Source organism: Aquila chrysaetos, chromosome 1, assembly GCF_900496995.4.
Source record: "Aquila chrysaetos chrysaetos chromosome 1, bAquChr1.4, whole genome shotgun sequence".
In the NCBI taxonomy this organism is placed as follows: Eukaryota; Metazoa; Chordata; class Aves; order Accipitriformes; family Accipitridae; genus Aquila; species Aquila chrysaetos.
Genome location: NC_044004.1, coordinates 46,700,843 through 46,721,519, shown reverse-complemented (window position 1 = coordinate 46,721,519; position 20,677 = coordinate 46,700,843). Strand labels below are relative to the sequence as shown.

General features: G+C 37.5%; 1 protein-coding gene across 11 annotated transcripts in view; it reads left to right on the top strand.

Moving 5' to 3' along the window:
- RAPGEF2 (Rap guanine nucleotide exchange factor 2) overlaps nucleotides 1–20,677 on the top strand; it is a 193,473-nt gene that overhangs the window by 137,021 nt on the left and 35,775 nt on the right. For all 11 annotated transcript variants that reach the window (XM_030012683.2, XM_030012670.1, XM_030012660.2 and 8 more), the window contains 4 exons: nucleotides 6,814–6,945; nucleotides 16,993–17,170; nucleotides 18,956–19,092; nucleotides 19,657–19,815. In XM_030012683.2, coding sequence (XP_029868543.1) covers nucleotides 6,814–6,945; nucleotides 16,993–17,170; nucleotides 18,956–19,092; nucleotides 19,657–19,815 — 606 coding nt within the window. The remainder of the gene's footprint in view (nucleotides 1–6,813; nucleotides 6,946–16,992; nucleotides 17,171–18,955; nucleotides 19,093–19,656; nucleotides 19,816–20,677) is intronic.

Here is a 20,677-nt window from a genome sequence, read left to right as displayed (position 1 = left end):
TTTTGAATATAAAGTGCTGCATTGAATCTGACACACAGATGCTGTCAAAAGAAAAAGCAAATACTAACAGATCTGGTCCTACAACAGATAAGGTAGTTACGTTAAAGAAGAATGGGTGTGTGTCAGTGATGCATTTCATACTTTTCCTTTGAGAAGAGTTGTCCCTGAGAGCTTTTCTCCATTCCCCAGATACTCATTTACATTTCACCACCTCTGTCCCTCTGCAGAAGTCAATAATCCTTCAAGCAAAGGATAATTATGTTCAATGCATTACATGCTCATAGGATTAGTTGCTGAGAGCTAGATGTACAGCAAGTGGTAGTCAGTGTGTGTTTTGTGAGGGAAACAAAATGAAGCTCCCATGTACTGGTTCTGTCTCATTCTCTCTCCAAGACCAACAGATCATGTTGCATTAGCTTAAACCTCTGTGTAGTTTTACAGGGTGCTACCTATAGGAAAGCATCAGTGCAGGAAAATATGGAGAGCTTGTCAGAAAAGCTCTTCATAATATTTATTTCTATGTTAGAGGTGTTCTGCTGTGGGCTTTGTATATAAACAACTGCTTAACCACAACAGTATCCAAATGCAGTATTTTCAGAACATGGGTTGTGTCTTGTGCTGTACTCAAGATGAAGAACATTTTTGAGAGTAGGTCTTTGTAAAGTTTGAGCCACAGTTTCACATAAAGATCTCTATTTGAGGAAAATTTGGAGACTCAAAATATATGAGATACTATTGTGTAAGTGAATGATATACAGAAGACGTAATTCAAGTCAGAGGGTTTTTATTTAACTCCTGCTGAAGTTTTAAGAGAAAATACATAGAAACTTCTTAATGTTTTCCATCCCACCCCTAAGTACAAGGAAATCCTGCTTCCATGGGAATTGCATCCTAATTTGAACTGTATGTAGTTTAAACTTTTATTTTTAAATTTAACTCTGCACTGGACATGTCAGCCTGCATCATGTCTGTAGACAAAATCAATAGAAATTACTTTATTATTCAGTAATTACTTACATTGACTGCTGTGTTTTAAGTCGCTGAACCATAAAAATGTTTTCCTTGATGTTTCTCTTGGTAAGTGAAAGAATTATGTTGAACTAGCATGTTGATGAATACCCACCATTATTGGAAGTATTTCTTCCTTCAGTCATTAAACATCATAAATCTAGATATACCTTCAAATGCATACAACAGACCTACAAGCATTTAATATAAAAATGAACATTTACATAAAATAGTGAAATAAAATGTTACTGAATTGATAGGATACTGAAGAATACTGGGTTGGTGATCTAGACTCTTGTAGTGCAATGAATGTTTTAAAATTTCTATCTTGGTGGGGAAAAAAATAGGAAAGACTTAGGCACAGTATTTATTTTATTTGGCTGCTGTTGCTCTTCCTTTATGAAAAGATACAGAATACCAAAATGACTTCGTTGTAATTTACTTATTTAGATTTGTGGGACTAAATTCATCATCTATAAAAGAAATAAAACTATTTTTTTATTATTATTACCTTGGCTTTTATTATTTTATTAGCAAAGAGGTACTACAGAATAAGCACTGAGATGCATGTGTTCAGAGACTTGAAGAATCAGTGTTTGCTTGTGTTTCTTTAATTTTAGAAAGTGGAAATAGTTTATAAAGGTGATATTTTATGTTGTCTTATGTCTACTGTACTTGCTTGGCCTACCTCAGAGGCACCTAATTGCCTATAGGATCATTCATCATGAATTGCATAACAGAATGTTACACCTTTGCTCTCTTAAATTCCATCTTTCTGCACATGTATTTCAGTCACTTTGCAGGCTTTATAAATCTTTCATAAAGTGCTGAATGTCCTTCAGTAGAAGACCTTGTTTATAAAATGCTTACTGATAGGTTTGCTCTAAAGTGAATGCTATGTTGGAGCTCTCCAGCCAGCATTCCTCTTGTATTTTAGAATTATATTTGTGTGTATATCTATCTTGGTGCATTTATGCTTGTGATTTTCACATATAACTGCATTTATAAAAATTATAAATGTATATAATTTATATATTTTATATATGGATGTAATTTATGTTAAAATTATAGAAGTAAAACAAAACAAAACCCCAAACCAAACCCCACATACACAACAAAAAACTTAGAGGAGTACTATTTAAATGAAGAAAGGATTTTGGTATCATTTCACTCATGTTTTGCTGGATTCATACCTTTTTATGATATATCTGAAGATTTTAATTTCTTGCCTAGTAAATATTTTGAAAATATATTAATTTTTTTTTTGTTTTAAATACTGTATTAGTAGGATGAGCCCAATGATTTCTTGAGTGAAAGTTGCATAGAATGCAGCGGAGCTCAAGCATTTGGCCAAGAGAGTAAGAAAGAGAAGCCCAGTACAGTCCCACTAGTAGCATATATATTGCCTTTTGTTATACAGAAAGGCACGCTGTAGGGTAGGAGAAAATCATGATGTTCTTAAAATAGGAGGAACATATTCAGAGCAAAGTAATTGTTAGCTTTGCATGCATAAAGCGGTGACTCACTTTGAGGGTGGAAGTAATAAAATGCTGCTTTTAAGATAGCAAGATGTGATAGGGTTTAAGGTATTGTGTGGTTCAAAATGGAGATACCTCTTTGTCCTTAAGATAGTTTCACATAATTGTTTAAGTTTTCATTTGTTTTATGGTTTTCAAGAAGTAAAAGCATGGGGTTCCCAGCTGTACAGTTTTCCTCTGGTTTCTTTACATGCATGTGAACTATTTGAATGTGTGTATACATGCATGCATGCATGCACGCATGCACGCTTATTGAGAGGTATATGTATATATATAAAATACTGTTTTGATCTCTGTCAAATTAAGATTAGGGCTTTAGTGTTAACTATTTTATTGGTTCGTGTTTTCTATTAAAAACTTTTTTCCCCTGTTACGTCATATTTCGTTAGTTCTATGCATATGTAGCCTTAACATTTTCTCACTTAGGAAGTTTGTCCTGAAAATAGGTTATGAGGGCAGTTATCTGACCCTTTTAATGACTATTAATTGTTTAATGTAGTGTAGTGAAACTACATTTACTTAAGAAGGACTCGTGCATTTATTTTTCTAACAGCCTGTCATGTTTTTATTCTTGTCTGCTAGTTCATTCTGATGCTGTGACTCCCAAGTGTTCAGTAACAAAGTTAAGAAATACTGTAGTTGCTGGCTTCAGCAAAGCTGTAGATTAGTATTGTCGCAGAAAAATAAGTGCTTTTTATGTGAAATACACAAGTTGCTTTTGTTCCTTATTCCTTTGAATGACTCCTTAAAATTAGCCATCATTTAATGATAATGCAAAACGAGATAAAAGTGTCTCTTTGGTTCTGACGCCATTTGTGGTGTCTTTAGTTTGTTGTAGCTGATGTTACTGAGGCAAAGGGTATGTCCTTAGTCTTACTCATACTGCTGCATGATCTGGAGGATAAGGCATGTGTTATATATCTAGCCTGTGAGCTTTTTGAAACATTACATGAAAACCTTTATTTTTACTGTGATACTAAATACTAAAGTCAATACGAAAATGTTGAATGGAACAATAGCTGAATACAAGCACTGAGTGCTTAAAAATTTCACAATAAAGCGATATTCAGTAGCACAGCAAATATATCTCTTGTAGTGAAGTTAACTGTCATACGTTTCCCAAAAGTAGAATTGGTGTTCCTAGCCATTTTTTCACTGGATGTAATATCATGGTTTCATGATGTTGTTTTCTAATCATGTTCCACTGCAAGTAAGAAATTAGATGTAAATACCCTGGTTCGGGCCAGGCAACTTCGTGGTGGTTGCTGACACTACTGAGTTTGTTGAACATTGCATTTTATTCTTGCCTGCTTACCGAAACCATTTACCAAACATTGTGCTCCAGGAGTGTCAGGTGTAGCCTCTTACGTACAAGACTTAAGCACACGTGGTTTTTCATTGTCATCAGTACTTTACTTTTTCCCCATTGTGTACAACTCTGTACATTAAATATTTTAAATAGCAGTATGTGACTAAGAAATGCATGTATTTCTCACACGCACTTTTCATTGAGCTCACAATTTACAAGTTTCAGCTTATTTAATTTTTGTGGTTTTTTTTTTTAATCCTCGCACAATTTCTCAACTTATTTGGGGGTAAGGCAGTTGAGGTGGATGCTGCTTTTGGGCATGTAGCACAGAGATGTAGTCTGCAAAGATGTGAGCATGTGCTTTCTGCTTGTAAATAGTCCTATTTGATTAGGATCAAAGTGACTAGTTCAGTTGCCCTAAGTAAAATGCCCGCTTCTAATCTTCTGCTGTCACCACTTGGCAAGTCCAGCTCATGCAGCGTGGCTTTGACTTGAGGAGTTATCCTGAAACCAGTAATCACCAAACATTCAGCTGATTGTCTACAGCCAAAAAAATTCAGAAGGCTTGCTTTTATTTGCAGTGTATTTCATCTGTTATTATGGAATCCCTTGCCTCTTCCTATTGCCTGTGTAGTAACAAAACATAAATCCTTGCTGTTCATTTAAAAGACTAAGTGCAGTCATTATATTAAACATAGCTTGATTTCATTTTTTAATGTACTAACTGGATTTGCTTTGATGTAAGGTTCTTAAGAATTATTATTGCATTGATAAAAAATAAATGCGATTGTTAATGACGTGGAGATATTTGCAGGGCACTATGAAAAATTGAATGCGTTTGGCTGGGCGCAAGACTGTGTTGTCATGCACCTCCCTGTGGAGTTAATACTTATTTGGGATTGAAATAGTTACTACTTTATAAAATATAAAACTCTAAAAATACTATATCTTTGTAGTTTATCATTAAATGTGTGACTCTTAGATGATTTGTGCATGTATCTTAAAATAATATGTAGGATTTCTACTTGGAAGTAAACCTGGACTGCTTTATTTCTAAGAGACTGTGCTTCTAGGAGTAGTCATAGACACATTGCAAAAGCTGTGGTGGTTCATTTACTGTACATTCTACCCATGGAATGTATACTTATTTGTAGAATGGCTCGAATCATGATAAAAAATGGATATAGTGGTCTGAATATCAGTATATACTGTTCAGTTTTGTGATAATTCAGACTTACAGATTGAAGAGGGAAGTAGCAGAGACAACAGATACTATAAGTAATGCACTCCTTAATGCTGTGTTTTCTGCTTCTGGTATATCATCAAAAGTGGTGAGCATAACTAGATTTTGCTGGAGGCAGTATCCATGGCTGTATGTATTAGAGTATTGCTTTTGTTAATTGCCCTTTCTTTGTTGATTGGTATATGAACATCAACTCTAGCTCTGGGCTTACTAAAGCTTTTTAGGATTATTAATGTCTGGTTCCTGTTTTTAGCCCCTCTTTCAGGTAAAATATTAAGAAAGAATTGTTTAAAATGTAGCCATTTTTGCTATCACTGATGCAGTCATCCTGTAACAAGGAAGAAATCCTTTTCAGGTGTATTAGAATAGGAAATGCCAGTCGGTCTAAATAAGACTAAGGTTTCCAGTTGTGTGTGCTTTCATCACAAATTCTAAAGCCAAGATTCTTTCAGGGCATGTTCCGCAAACAGACTGAAACCAGGAAAACAGCAGTAAAATCAGTTAGTACCTTTAACCATATAGAGCTAATCATTTTCTCAAGCACACTCTCGTGACTTGCAGATTAGTTGTTTCATAACCTTTTATACTGATCAACGTATTATATCTTAATGCTGAATGAGCTTATATTTTCATTTTCATCCAGGGAGAACGGTAATAGTGCCAAGGTAGCATTAATAACTGACATGGATGGACACACTGGTACAAACACACCTCTGTAGACAGTATCTACTGTGTCTTGAGTTGAAACAAAAAAAAAAACCCCAAAAAAACCAAGCAAAGGCTTTTTTAAATTATTGAGGCATTTATTGCATACCAAAATTGACATGTTAACATACTTTTATTAACTAGCAGTGGGATGCAAGCTTCTTGGGGAAAGGAGTAATTTGCCCCTGAAGTAGCATTTAAATATTTCTTCAGACAGCAAATATTATCCTTTATCAAAGTTGACTTTCTGCAGTTTGGCAATGTTTATAGTTCTTAATGATTTTCATGAGAGCTGTGTGCATAAAGCAGTAGTAAAAAATATACATCACAAATCTTGGTGGGTGATTGTCAAATCATCAAATATACTCTTGATTTGTTCTTCAGCACTGTGTGTGAGCAAACTAATTTCAGGATTGTAGCTCTGCAGTTGTGTCAGTCTTCCCACTTTTCCTATTTGCCATCATGTTACTTGGCTCAAAGTATAACAGACAGCTCAGTGGCTTGGATTTTACTTGCCTTTAATGTACTTTGTCAACTTCAGAAGCAGAAGAGTTAGCCAAATCCAGAGCAGTGCTTGTTGGTTTGTTTTGTTTTTTGTTTTTGTTTTTTTTAAAGTATGTGACTTTACTCGCTGTTAATCCCCATTCTGCAGGGAACCATTGATATTGAAACTAGCACAATATTTGTATGTGCTTTAATTCTATCCAAACCACATAGCAAGATACTGAAGGGTTTTGGCATAAGGGTTATTGCTTCACTGGTGTTTGTCCTCAGATATATGGGGTTTTTTAAATATTATATTTGCAGCAATTTTGTGGTATTTTGCTGACTTCTGTATGAATTTTAAAAAACTGCAGAACTCAAACTTTCATGCTGCATTCTCAAGCCCCAATGGTTTTCTTAATAAACTTAGTACTGGCAGAGAGTAAAGTGTGATGTAAATAATTTGAATTCATTTTGCTGTGTATCTACCTCAAATTGTAATGATGCTTTTTCTGCTCCACCTATAGCTTCCTGCAGATTTCACAAAGCTGCACCTTACTGACAGTCTCCACCCACAGGTGACCCACGTTTCATCTAGTCACTCAGGATGTAGCATCACTAGTGATTCAGGAAGCAGCAGCCTTTCTGATATCTACCAGGTAAGACTGGAATGGATGCTGATGGGAGGTGCAATTGCCAATAGTTTTGACGTTAATAGCTGAACGCCTGTGCTATTGCCTATTGTCAGTTTTTGTCTGAAGACTCAATAGACTTAAAAACCCTGATTTTTATTTGAATTGTAATAATTTCAGGGTTTTATCTGCCATGTACTAGATCTGATGTTTGAAAACTCGGCAAGCAATCTGCAGCACGGTGACATGATGTGTGTTGCCGTAGTTTGTCAGGATTCGAGTCAGCAACGTAGAGATCTAGTGTTTCACAACACATCAGGATTGCGCTTCATGAATTTTGTTTCTAATTTCTGATTTTGGGGGAGGAAATCTTCCTGAACTTCAGCATAGAGATCCAGTGTGGCCTCTCCAGCAGATGTCCATGGTGGGACCTAGGAGGTAAAGGGGTTCTGTTCCTGACTCCAGCACTTCACCTCGTCTTTCTTTCCATCTGATTTGCCATACATATAACAGCAGCTGTGATGTTTACAGATCAGAATTTCAAAACTATAGATTTAGGACCTTGTAATGTGAGGGATTTTTCTTCTTGATGCTGTGTTTTACAGTTCTTAGATGTGTTGGCTTCAAAATCTGGAACATACTCAGTGACAGGGACAAAGAAATATGCAGCGAGCAGCCTGTGCTGGCCTGGCTTGAGGAGCATATACCAATTTCCCCACCCTGTAGAGACCTGGTGCCAGCCTCTCAGTAGTGCTTTCTCTCCTGGCTGTCCTGGGTGAGAAGGTGAGGTTGAACTCGTGACACTCTTTTAAGTTGTTATACTTCTGAGAGGTCTTCTTGTCATAAATCTTTGTGCTCTTTGTTTGGAGCAGCTTGAGTTTGGAGAGACTTACTGTGAAACTGATCCAGAGGGTCCCTAGAGCACCTGGGGATATGCATCCTTCCTCTGAATATAAATTGGAAAAAAAAACTAAAATTAAAAAAAAAAATGAGGAAGTCTACATCCTTCACTTGATGTTTACAGTTCTTGCAATGTCAGAGGAGGATTTGTCCTGATAGGAAAGTATAGCAATTTCTTATTCGGGGGGGGCAGGGGGGGAATCTAATGTAATTAAAGTGTTCTATTAAAACAAACATAAAAAAAATTAACGAGACCACTTCTACATGCAGTACTGTTTACCAGAAGAGGAATAACGTTTGTTTGGGATGGTTCTAAAAATGCAAATGTAGCCATTTAAACAATGGGAAAAGCATCATCTATACAAATACCTACGAGTTCAGTTGTGAGCATAGTTGTAGCATGTAGTCTGCTTCAGGTGAATAAGCTTGTAGGCTTTTCTGTGGGAGAAGATAGGCTATAAAAAGGTCCCAGATCAATTTAGACAGTAATTGCAATAATGCAAAGGTTCATTTTTGTGAAAAATGTCAAAGTAACTGAACACTTCAGGCATAGCACATGCCAGTCAAGTATGTTTGTCAGAGTTTCTCCTGAAGAGAGGATTACTTTGAGACAGGATTTAGGTTTATGCTGTGAGGGTGAAGAAGATGTAAAATCAGCTTTGTTCTTCAAGTCTTCTATAGATTTTCATACCTTTTATTCCAAAGATTTTCACTTTAACATAAAAATAACAAGTACCTCTAGAGACACAGTTGTAGGTGGCATGTAGTTACAGTCATACAGTTACTCTCTAGATAAGTTGGAAGTAAATTTTTGAAGAGATTTTCAGCAAAACTTTCATAACTGTGAAAACGATCACTGAATTTCTGGGAAATTAAACAAAACCAATCAACTGTACAGAAACTTCAGAGAATTACTTCTTTATGTAGTCACCAACCTGGTGTATGACTCCTATGATAAGTTTTGTTTGCAATAATGGAATCAACAGAATGGTTGGTGTTCAGAGAGAGTTAATGGTTTTCTGAAGTATTTACATGGAGAACATTTACTTTTAAAATATTCTTTTCATTTTAATTTAAAAAAATAATCCATTCTTGGTGATCGTAAAAAATATTATCTGGTTTCTTCAATTAATCTACAATTAATGCCTCATTTAAAGATGTCTTGGCACAGATGTATTGAGAACTGTGTAATTGTACAATGTCAAACTAATTGTTAAGGTAACCTATGTCCATATCAACATTGAGAAATACAAGCATGTATTGTGGAACGTTAACCCCATGTTTTTGTGTTAATATACATACTTGAAGAAACATTTATTAAGAAAATAAATTGATAAGTTCAGGTGTGGAAATTGATAAGGTTCTTAAATTCTTGAATTTAACTTAATGGTAGCAAGTATTGTTTGACTTAATGATTTCTCATATTGTGGTAAATCATTAATTTCTGACCTCAATTTCAGTCATAAAGGAGTGTAATGTAGCAATGTCCAATTAGGTTAAAGTACTGCCAAAAAAACCCCACAACAAAATAAAATCGCTGTAATTTGAATTCTCTGGGGTCAAGTCAAGGATTAAATAAACATAAATACTTTTTGAAACCAAGAGATTGGATCAGTCATTCTCTCTCAATTGTTTGCCTTTTAATTCTCTCCCAAGTGTTTATTCGAAAACAGTAAACCATAACCAAGTCATCTACATATTTGTTTTTTACTTCAAATTTAATAGGTCTTAGGCAAAGCTCAATATCATTGTTCCTCTGATTCTTATGTTCTGTATATAATGGCATTTTTCTGTTCAGTAGGGTGGACTTCTGTTCATTATGGCTAAGTATAAAGCAATGATTTAGAAAGATTGCCACCTTATCTTGCAATTGATAAATAAAATAAATGTTTTCTTTTCTTAAATTATACTATTAATTAGATCCTTACTGTTGAAATCTGAGGTAATGATAGGTCATATTTTGCATCCTAGTAAGTTTTAGTTCTGTAGCCTTAAGAGCAGCTGTTTGCAGTGAAAATACGTTCATGGCCTTTTAAGATTTTTTTGAATAAATCATGAAGCTGAATCTTCAGATGCTTTCAGCATTGAGCTGAGAATATTTCCTTTTAAATATTAATGCTGTAACTAAATTTATTTGTCAAATGTTGTACATGAAAGAACTTCTTTTAGGATATGAAGTACTTACCAAAATAAAATACATAATCCTTTGTGTTTACCCCACCCAAGTCTCAAAAATATTTCGGATGCCAATTAGTAAGGTCCTTAAATGTTGTTACTTTTATTTTAGGAAATAAGTTCATAAAGTGACTAGCTCTGTAGTGTGACTGGAGAGGAAGGGGATGCTGAATGTTAATAGATTGTGTGCCGGCTTGTATTTGCCAAGAACAATACTTTGCTTCTGGCTTGTATTGACTTGGCAAAGCAAATCATTCACTGCTGCTTCTCATGTATGGCTGCTCGCTCTTGCTTCTCATGCTTAGTTAATGCTTGCTATATGGAAGCATATACCTGTTCCTATATGCTCCTAAAAGCTTCCTACACCTGTCATATATATTACCAGATGATGATCCTGGTTTGAGAGTGAGGAGATTTAAGCCCATGAACGCATGTTATTCTCCCTCCCTGTTTTGGGAAGGCGTTGTTGTGTTGGCTCAGCTCTTTCCTTTGCCAGCCTTTCTTTGCCTTATCCTGTCCTCAGTCCGGTGGCTTCCTGCCGCCCCTGCGTGCCCTCTGGTGTCTGCCCAGATACTGCTGGCGGTACAGGAAACCGGGAACATCCTTTCTGAGACCCTCCCAGGATGTGTGTATTGCTTGGAAATTTTCAAGATGTCAACTTTGTTTTCTCACGAGTCTGATACGGTAACTCATAGAAGAAAGGTCCACTTTCCAGAAAGTCTTCCTGAGAGTGCCCAAACCCTTTCTCTCTCTCAAACCAGAGAGTCCATGCAACCTGCCCCTAAGTTGTTGTATGCAAAATAAAGAGGTTTTACCTTAAGATTAAGTCAGTCTTTCTGACTATATCAGCCTCTGCAGTGCAGGGCTCTGGTTAATGCAAGGACATCGGAAACGGTCAAGTAAGCTAGGTCCTACTGAACTCTCCCCCAGCTTCGGCTAAGTCCTCTGCAGTACCTCAGCACTCCTGGTGAGTTCAGGTCCTCTAATCTGTTCTGCAATTTATAGCCTAGGAGCAGCTTTCAGAGTCCTTGTTCTGTATGCCTGTGGTCTCAGCGAATGTTGCTCCATTTTGAGAAAGTGGCAATTAGTTGGCGATAAAGGATGATGCTGTTCCTGGTGTGCTTTGTCTGGATTATTACATTTTTCCATCTCTAGGGAGGAATAGTGCTCAGACTGACGCCTGTGACAGATGTGAGCTGCTGTGCTGTAAATTTGTAGTAGATAATGAAAGAATAACTATGAAGAGAGACAGCAGTAAAAATCTTAGACTGAAGGAGTTTTAAGGTATTTCATGGCCATTTGCACTCATGTTAGTAGAGTATGAAAAAATAATTTCACTACCTTAGATTTATATACGAGTTGTATGCATGTAATAGTTATAATTGATATATATATATGATAATTTTTTAACAAACATAGTATAATTACATGGTTTGAATTTCATAGCAATTTATTAATATTGTAAATTTTTGCCCAGTTGAAAGCTAATGTAAAACAAAACCCCAGCCATGTTTTCTCTCTGTGGAAAAGCTGGATCCAATGTACCTATATAATGACAGGAGAAAATCTTTCAAGCCTAATGGAACTTCTGCAAGTGATTTCACAAGAGGTGTAGTGCCAGAGTTCTTGGGGTTCTGTATCAGTATTGGCTTATAAATTATGAAGTAAAAAATGAATGTTTTCACTAATAAACATTTTTCACTTCATTTTTTAGTTTATTTTTTAGCCCTTAAACTACAATGATTGAAAAATGAGGTGGGGATGGGTTTTTTGAGCTGAGCTTGGCTGCTTTCTTTGTTAGCTTTATGGACTTGAAGGACTGCACCAGGCAATGAACATATTTCTGGTTTGCGCAACAAGTGTCTTCTATGCTTTTTTTCCCCCCCAACGTTTTTCTCTTGCATGTTTGGACATTTTGGATTGTCGATTTAGCTGATGACATTAGTCATAAAGGGGATTTATTACTCAAAATGATGCAATTTTTTCTTAATGTTTCCTAAAGAAAGTGGTTAAAATAATGTCATGGTTTAAGCCCAGGCACCACGAAACCACTTGCTCACTCCTCCCCTGCCCTGGTGGAATGAGGAGGAGAAAACAAAGAAAAGCTCGTGGGTCGAGACAAGGGCAGGGAGGGATCACTCACCAGTTATGGTCACAGGCAAAAAACAGACTCAACTTGGGGAAAAAACAAAATCAATTTAATTTACTACAAATCAAATCAAAACAACGATAATGGGAAGCAAAACCAAATCTTAAAACACCTTTCCCCCACCCCTCCCTCCTTCCCAGCTCAACTCCACTCCCGGTTGTCTCTACCTCCTCCTCCCCAGCAGCGCAGGGGGACAGGGAATGGGGGTTGGGGTCAGTTCATCACACCTTGTCTCTGCCGCTCCTTCCTCCTCAGGGGGAGGACTCCTCACTCTTCCCCTGCTCCAGTCTGGGTTCCCTCCCCCGGGAGACAATTCTCCATGGAACTTCCCTGGCATGGGTTCTTTCCGTGGGCCACAGTCCTTCAGGCACAGACTGCTCCATCGCGGGCTTTCCCATGGAGTCACGGCCATCTTGGGGGGCATCCCCCTGCTCCGGCGTGGGCTCCTCTCTCCCTGGGCTGCAGGTGGGCATCCGCTCCCCCGCTCCCCTCCATGGGCTGGGGGGGACAGCCTGCCGTCTCACCACGGGCTGCAGGGGCATCCCCTCCTCTGGTGCACCGCCTCCCCCTCATTCCTCACTGACCTCGCTGTCTGCAGAGGGGTTTTTGTCACATTCCACTCCCCGCTGCAGGTTTCCCCTCTCAAATCTGTTCTCCCAGAGGCACTACCACCGTTGCTGATGGGCTCGGCCTGGGCCAGAGGCGGGTCTGACTTGGAGCTGGGGAAGCTTCTAGCAGCTTCTCACAGGAACCACCCCTGCAGCCCCTCCCCCACTACCAAACCCCTGCCACACAAACCCAAAACAAATAAAAATAAACAAAAGTCTGGGCTAAAATACTGTTTAAAATACTAAGAAATCAGTAGTTAATATGGCTAATTTTAAGGGTTTTCTAGTTTTTTCTCTTAATGTTAAGGTCAGCTTTTTCTGCAAACCAGTGTAGAAAAGAAAACCACGAAGGCAACCTAAAACAGAGCCAGTCGTCTTGTAAGCAGTTCTCCCAGTCCTCCCATTTCTTTCCCATAGTAAGGCTGGTGTGTGTATGCAGGCATGCGTGATGAAGCAGTTATAACATGGGAGGGACAGTTACTTGACTGTAAAGGTACAGATCTGTTGGATAAGCCAACATCCTCCTTGGCCTCTTCTGATCTTTTTCTCAACAGATACCCAAAAATTGGTTGGAGAAGGAAATGAGGCAGTAAAGGAGGTCACCTTCTTTAGCTATTCATGTAGTCTTACCACCTCTCTCATTACGTCCGTGTTCATGATGCCTCCAAAAAATGAAAGACTAGTAAAGTTAGGCTTAATCAGTTTCCTCTCATACCAGTCTAAAGGGACTAACAGGGTCTTCCATTTCCCCAGTCTGCCCAGTTTGACCTAAGGGAATGATAGATTTTTGTTGGTTTTTTTTCCCCCTCCTACCATCAGTCAAGGACCCAAAGGCTAACTGAGAAAACTTACAGAAGGCTCCTTTACTTTCCATCTTTTCCTAGTTATTTCATGGTATTTGTTTAATTAGCTGTTATTACTCAAATCTAGAAGTGACTGTGGTCTTGGGGAACAAACATTTTTGTATTACTACAATATTAGCCTTAATAAGACACTGCTTAAAGTTGGGCAGGTCACCTTAGGTACCATATGTGAAATAACTCTTCAACTCAGGCTTGAAAATGTCTGTCTTAAGTCTTCTGACTTTCTTGTTGGTGATGTGACAAATAAAATATTAGGCTGTCATGTGATTCCTTTGAAGCTTCAGCAAATTTTTCATGCCATCTTTCCAACTGTGAAGAAAATTTTCATTGCAACTGGTATTCAGACTTCGGAGAGACATTGTTTTGTACTTCAAGCTGCAAGCAGCATTTTTCTTACATGCAGTCTCTTTAGATTTATTTAAGTGAAGCTAATTTCTCTTATTACCCAAGAAACAAAGGACAAAATGCATTTGTGAAAGCACTGATTTCCAAGGTGTTCTTCATCCTTGATTAAATGCCTTGGGAAGCTCTAAGCCTCACGATTGACTGTAGTACAAATTCTGTCAGGTATTCATCTTGTGTTCTGGATTTTCTCATCCTGAGGTTTATAAGGAAGCCTCTGTCCTCAAAGGAGCTAATCGAGGTTTTCCCTTCAGTCTTACACAAATGCATGCATGGCTGTTGCTTCATAACTAAGGGTTCCTGTGCGGATGTGCTTGGTTTTTCTAACACGTGAGGGGTACAAAAGTATTCAAAGTTGAAGTTTAATGTGTCAGCAAGAGAACTGTGAGTGCTTAACGTCATACTTGATGCTACAAAGCCTAAAGAGGCTGTTTGCGATGTTTTGTAGATAAATTGGTGTGTGCTTTTAACATGAAGACAGATCCAATTATTCTTAATAATGTAACAAAATTCATGCAAAACTTTTTGCATGTATAAACTCAGAAGGAGTCCCTGTGGGATGAATTGTTTGATTCTTTACTACTGTGAATGCATATTGCATCCTTTGCTAACTTTTGCATAATCATATCTTTTTCAGAAAATTACTTGGAGAAAAAGGTTTTTTTTTTTCCTCAAAAGATACAGTTTATTTTTAAAGGTTAAAGTTAAATTAATAAATTTTCTTGTTACTCTGTGGAATGTTGCATTCAATTCTGAGCTTTGTTGCAGTGGTTTATATTTTTGGATAACTAGTAAGTTAGAAATAGTTGCTTTAACATTCAGATTTCTACCAATGACTTCAGTTGTCAGAAAGATTTAATTAGCTCTGTATAAAGTGATCATCTTCAGGAAGCACTTGTAACCTTCAGCTGTAATTTTTAAAGTATATTCTGAATACATAATTGCATTTAATTTGTGTGAGAATTTTTTTAAAACAGCATCAACTTTTCTTGATAATAGAGCTTTGACTTCTGTTTTTGGTTTATTGTTTTAAGACAGTCAACTTGTCTTTTAATAATCAGTTTTGTAGAATATGTCTAATTTTCTCATGTTTGTTAGCATTGTGTGACTAAATTTAGTTCTGCATTCATCTTACAAGTTTTTGAGAGCTTATTCTAGGCAGGTAGGAGGGGTGCTTATTAGTAATGGGAAGGTCTGCAAAATTGACTCGTGAATTAGTCAGTCCCACTGTCACTGGAATTGTCACTGTTGGAGACTTCTGATTCTGACAGATTGGTGTCATAAGCTGTGTGTCTACTGACTCATCGTCACTAATTTTTCCACCAGTCGCTTTTGATGAAGGCTATTTTGTAAGAGTAGTTAGAGCAACTGTTTCAAATATATCATAGAGAACATGCATGTCAAGCACAGTAAGACTGCTAATGAAAATACTGCTATCAGTGCTATCAGTTTTGTGATTTGTTTGCATGCCTGTATACCATCCTTCTTTACCCTGCTTAAGAAATACTCAGCATTTTTTCTTAATCACCCCCCCCCCAAAAAAACCAAACCCCAAACCCCCCAAAAAACCCCAAAACACAAAGTGAGAATAATTTGGATACTGTGTAGTTGCTGTTATGCTTTTTATATTAACAAGACCCTGTTACAAAGCTTGTGTTGTATTGTAGGACAGAAGCATTTAAGAATGTCACTAGCTGCCCTGATCTGTCTCCAGCCATATGCTACCATTCGTAAGGTGGCTGTGTATAATGGCATTAAAGTAACAGATGTCAGCCACAGCTAGTGAGGCACAAATAGGGAAGATGATTCTATGAAAATACCAGTGTAATTTGTCTTACCTTCTCTGTGTTTGGAGGGTTGACCTAGTTTGGGGTGTTTCTTTTTTTAACCAGTGTGAGAGGCAGATCAATAAAACAGGCTTTAGTAGCTGTGTTTTGCCCCATGTAGTATTTTTAAAGTAGACTTGAATGCACTGTGTGTTTCCAGAGTCTCAGAAACAAACCATCCCTGTAAGGGGTGTGAAACTTGATTTCTCAAGCCATGGCTTAAAACTTGCTCATTAGAAGCTTGCATTTCCTTAAAAATTTCCTTTCCAAGGCAGAGCCTTGGCTGCTGCCATGGTAGTAAATCAGGTTCTGAGAAAAAGAAGCTTTATCAGCTGTGACAGACAAATGTTTGTGGGATTTGTTAAGTGTTTAGGCTTAAAACTCAATCATTAAAATGTATTTACCTTTAGGTGCTATGCTAATGACCTCAGGCTATATATGGACTGTGTTCTCCTTCATTTTAATACAGTTTAAAGGAGGTTATGTTTGGCAGCTATTCTGTGTAGTCCATCTGTGGTGTTTAAGCAGTGACTTTGCATTTTTTCTGCATTTGTAAATTCTTATACAGTTTATCAGCAAATGAAAGCCATATATAACTATGTTGAACTGGAATTGTAAAAGAAAAATATAGTCCTAGGTTACTGGGAGATAGCTAAATTCCTGTAGCGTTTTGATGCTGTACTTATTTCCCAAAACTGTCTACTTAAAATTACATTGTATTTCTAAGTGTCTGAAAATGTAAAGTTGGGGCAGGAACAGAAACTGTTTTAAATGAACTGTTCATTTAAAAAAATTATGTTCAGCTAATATTCGAAGAAATTGTTCCTTGAAATACAACTGCCTTCAATTCCCCCCAGACCTACTGATTAAATAATGTTTGTTGAATCCTGTTTGTGTGGCTGATTGAAACAAGTGTTAAAAGCCCTGTTTAAACAATGGGTTTGGGTTGATTAATTGTTAGTTGTTTCAAAAAGATATGTAAATAAAAAAGCAATATAAAAAATATTGAGTGAATTTATGATTCATCTGTTAGGTGATAGAATTCATTTGTGTACATTTGACTAGAAAACTGTAGCAGTGAAGAACACATTTGAATGTTTTCTTTTTGTTCGTTTGGTTTTGTTTTTTTAATTGTTGATACATGAATTTAGGCTACAGAAAGTGAGGCTGGTGATATGGATCTTAGTGGGTTGCCAGAGACAGCAGTGGATTCTGAGGATGATGATGATGAAGAAGACATTGAAAGGGCATCGGATCCTTTGATGAGTAGGGATATTGTTAGAGACTGCTTGGAGAAAGACCCAATAGACAGAACAGATGATGACATTGGTAAGTACTGCAATGTAGTAAAATACTGTCAAACTTGTTCTCCTTCATCAAAAGTATATTCCTTTTTGAGCTTGAGGTTTTATTTTCATCATTGGCTTTTGTAGTTGGTAAGTTCAGTGTTTATTCTGTAAGGTGATTCATAAATCCCATAAATTCAGCCAGTGAATGAGTACAACCACAGAAGAAGAGGAAAACACACATAATATGGGTGAAAACTATTAGTTTCTGGCCCTTTGTATCTCAAGCTTCAACTTCTAATTGATATCAGAGCTGGTTTATGAAGCAAACATCATTGTGTACTGTCATTACAGACAGAACCTTGGCAAAGTCGTCAATGTCAACACTGGATGCTTATCACATTAAATTTTTTAATTGTAAGTTGTGACGTTGTGTCTGGTCTTAACCAAAGATATACATTTGTGTTAAACATTGGAGCTGTTAAGACCTTTATGTAAATGTGCATCTAATCAAACTAATTTGCTATGTTAACGTACAGGTTAATGCATCGAAAGCAAAGCAGAACTAGAATTCAAATTCTTACAATTTCTAATCTAATCTGTTTCACTGGCTGAGTTTTAATTTTTTTCTTTTATCAAAGTATGACTAAATGATGTTTAAGGTTGATTATCAGATGATTAAGGGACTGGAGCATCTTTTATATGACGAAGGTCTAAGAGAGCTGGGACTGTTCAGCCTGGAGAAGAGAAGGCTCAGGGGGATCTCATCAATGTGTACAAATACCTGGAGGGAAGGTGTAAAGAAGACAGAGCCAGGGTCTTCTCACTGGTGCCCAGTGAGAGGACCAGAGGTAATGGGCACAAACTGAAACACAGGAGGCTCTGTCTGACCACCAGGAAACACTTTTTTTTACTGTGACAGAGCACTGCACATGTTGCCCAGAGAGGTGGTAGAGAGGTCTCCCTCCTTGGAGATACTCAGAAACCATCTGGACAGAGTCATGGGCAATTGGCTGTATGTGGCCCTGCTTGAGTAGGTGGGTTTGGCCAGATGACTTCCAAAGGTCCCTTCCAACCTCGAACCACTCAGTGATTCTGAGTAAATAAAAATTTAGGAAAAAGATGGGGTCCTATTGACTACTTTCAGTAGGTTTTTAGATCAAACTGAATGCAAAAATGTCTAGCACTTACGGAATATAATCTCTCCGCTGTACTACTAAGAAAAATTGAGTTCTGTAGTTATGAACAATGTAAAAAGTGAAAATACGGAAGAAGTTCACTGTTGCGTACAAGTGCAACTCCAGTACATGTAGAAGACAGAGCAGCAGTAATCACCTTTAAGGCAGTAATCCTCTCTGGTCCATCCAAGGGGAGCTTTGTGAATGTGCCAGATGATGACCAAGTACAATTTACTGTTAAGTTTAGCCTAGGAAGGGATGGCTTTACCAATGAACTTTCTCAGTTTTGTGAAATTTCCCTTCTTAAAGTCTTGCTGTGTTTTCTACAGGCCTATCATAGTCTTAAGGGAGTAATACTGGCTGGAGTATTACAAATATCATTGGTTGTATTCAGAGCTCTCAGTTACATTACAGTTCTTCCATTATGCTGACTTTTACTTTGCAGGGCTTCTATTGATGATATGACCAGCCAGTCTGTGTCTACAAAATACCCAGTAATTACAACAGGCCACTGTACATGATTTATTAGTATACAGAAACGATTGTGCAGCATTTTAGCTTAAGTAGCCTCAGGCATCTTGCTGAAGAACTGTCTTTACTGTGCTTTGTTGTTTTGACATGCACGACTCAGTGGGCTTTTTCTCTTTCAGAACAACTACTGGAATTCATGCATCAATTGCCTGCTTTCGCCAACATGACAATGTCAGTGAGGAGGGAGCTCTGTGCTGTGATGGTGTTTGCAGTTGTGGAGAGAGCAGGAACTATTGTACTGAACGATGGGGAAGAGGTCAGTAGAAGTTACTTTGGACTCTCCTATTATACCAGACATCCCAGATTCCACAGGGTTAAGGTCCTCTTTTGTTGCTTAAAAATTAAAAAAGAAAAAATAACATTGAGCAGGTGAATTATGCCTCTTTTCGTTCTGCAATAGTTTGAAAGCTTTTGCTTAAGTACTTGCACAACATTTCTTATGCAATGAAAGCATAAGAAAATACCCGTTGTAATGTACAAAATACTTCCCGCCTATTGGAGCTGATTTGGGGAGTTCATTTTGGTGTTTAAGTGGTGCTTTAAAACCACCTTTTCTTTTTGTTTGTTTGGGTTTTTTTAATTTTTTTTTTTTTTTTTTACATTCTTACATAAACTCTTAACATTAAAGTTAAACATAGGATTCCGGTTTTCTTGAGCTGGAAGTAGCTGCACAGTTAAAGTAAACTAGCTTATAGATGTTTTTAACAGGTGCTAAAAATAACTTTTCCTTTGGAAGAATAGTAAGGATTGTACCTATATAGTGTGATTTTACAGTGTTAAGTGATTCGTCTTCATGTATCCTGCAACATTTGATTTGTAGCTGGATTCCTGGTCAGTCATTTTGAATGGCTCTGTGGAGGTGACGTACCCTGATGGAAGAACAGAGATACTCTGCATGGGGAACAGTTTTGGTGTTTCCCCTACCATGGAAAAGGAATATATGAAAGGAGTGATGAGAACCAAAGTGGATGACTGCCAGGTAGAGTGTCGGACTGTAATACATGCAAAATCACATACATATAGGTGTAATGCAACTCGATAGCCAGACATGGTTTTATTTAAAACTGAATATATGTAAAATCTCCAGTGTGTAACCCTGTACAGTAGTTGGGAAACAATGGCTTCTGCATACCCACCATCTGGGAAATTGAATTCTCTTCATCTGGATAGGGATCATTTTAGATGAAGAGGTTTATCTACAGGCTTTCCCCAGAACTTGAGGCCCGGTAGCCTGCTGCATACATCCATTGCTTCAAACTTTCCCTTAGTAGGATCTTGAGGTCCATTAGCCTTTACAGGCTCTCTTACTTCTACAGGTAACAGCCATTCTTCCTTACTCGACTCAGCTACTGAATCTTAAAGTAATACAAGCTCTCTCTCCCATGGTTTGAGTGGAAAATCTTCTAGTTTCAGCTAAGCTGGCCTTTCAAGGAAAATGCCTTGATGTTTGCTATAACACAAGCAGTCAGATGTAAGCAAGGGTTCTCATAGAGTAACATTACTAGCCTAATCTGGATATATGGTTGCTATATGCTTATTCCTATCCAGAAATTAACAGCCAAGCCCTGGGTGAATTAAGCATTTTGCTTGGTCCTGATGGCTAATTAGCTTCCAGTAGATGCCCTTTGAAATGGGTGTAAATGGAGTCACCAGGTTTAGTTTGCCCTTCTAACTTCCAAAAAGTGCATAAATGGTATCGTGTTAGGATAATGTTTTTCAACAAATCCAAACTGTGGGACTTCTGTTTCAGCTACGACTAGCTGCTGGAAATAGAAAAGGTATGTAAATGAATTATAAAGAATGCAGGAGAAAATACTATCTCTGTGAATCTCATGCCTTTG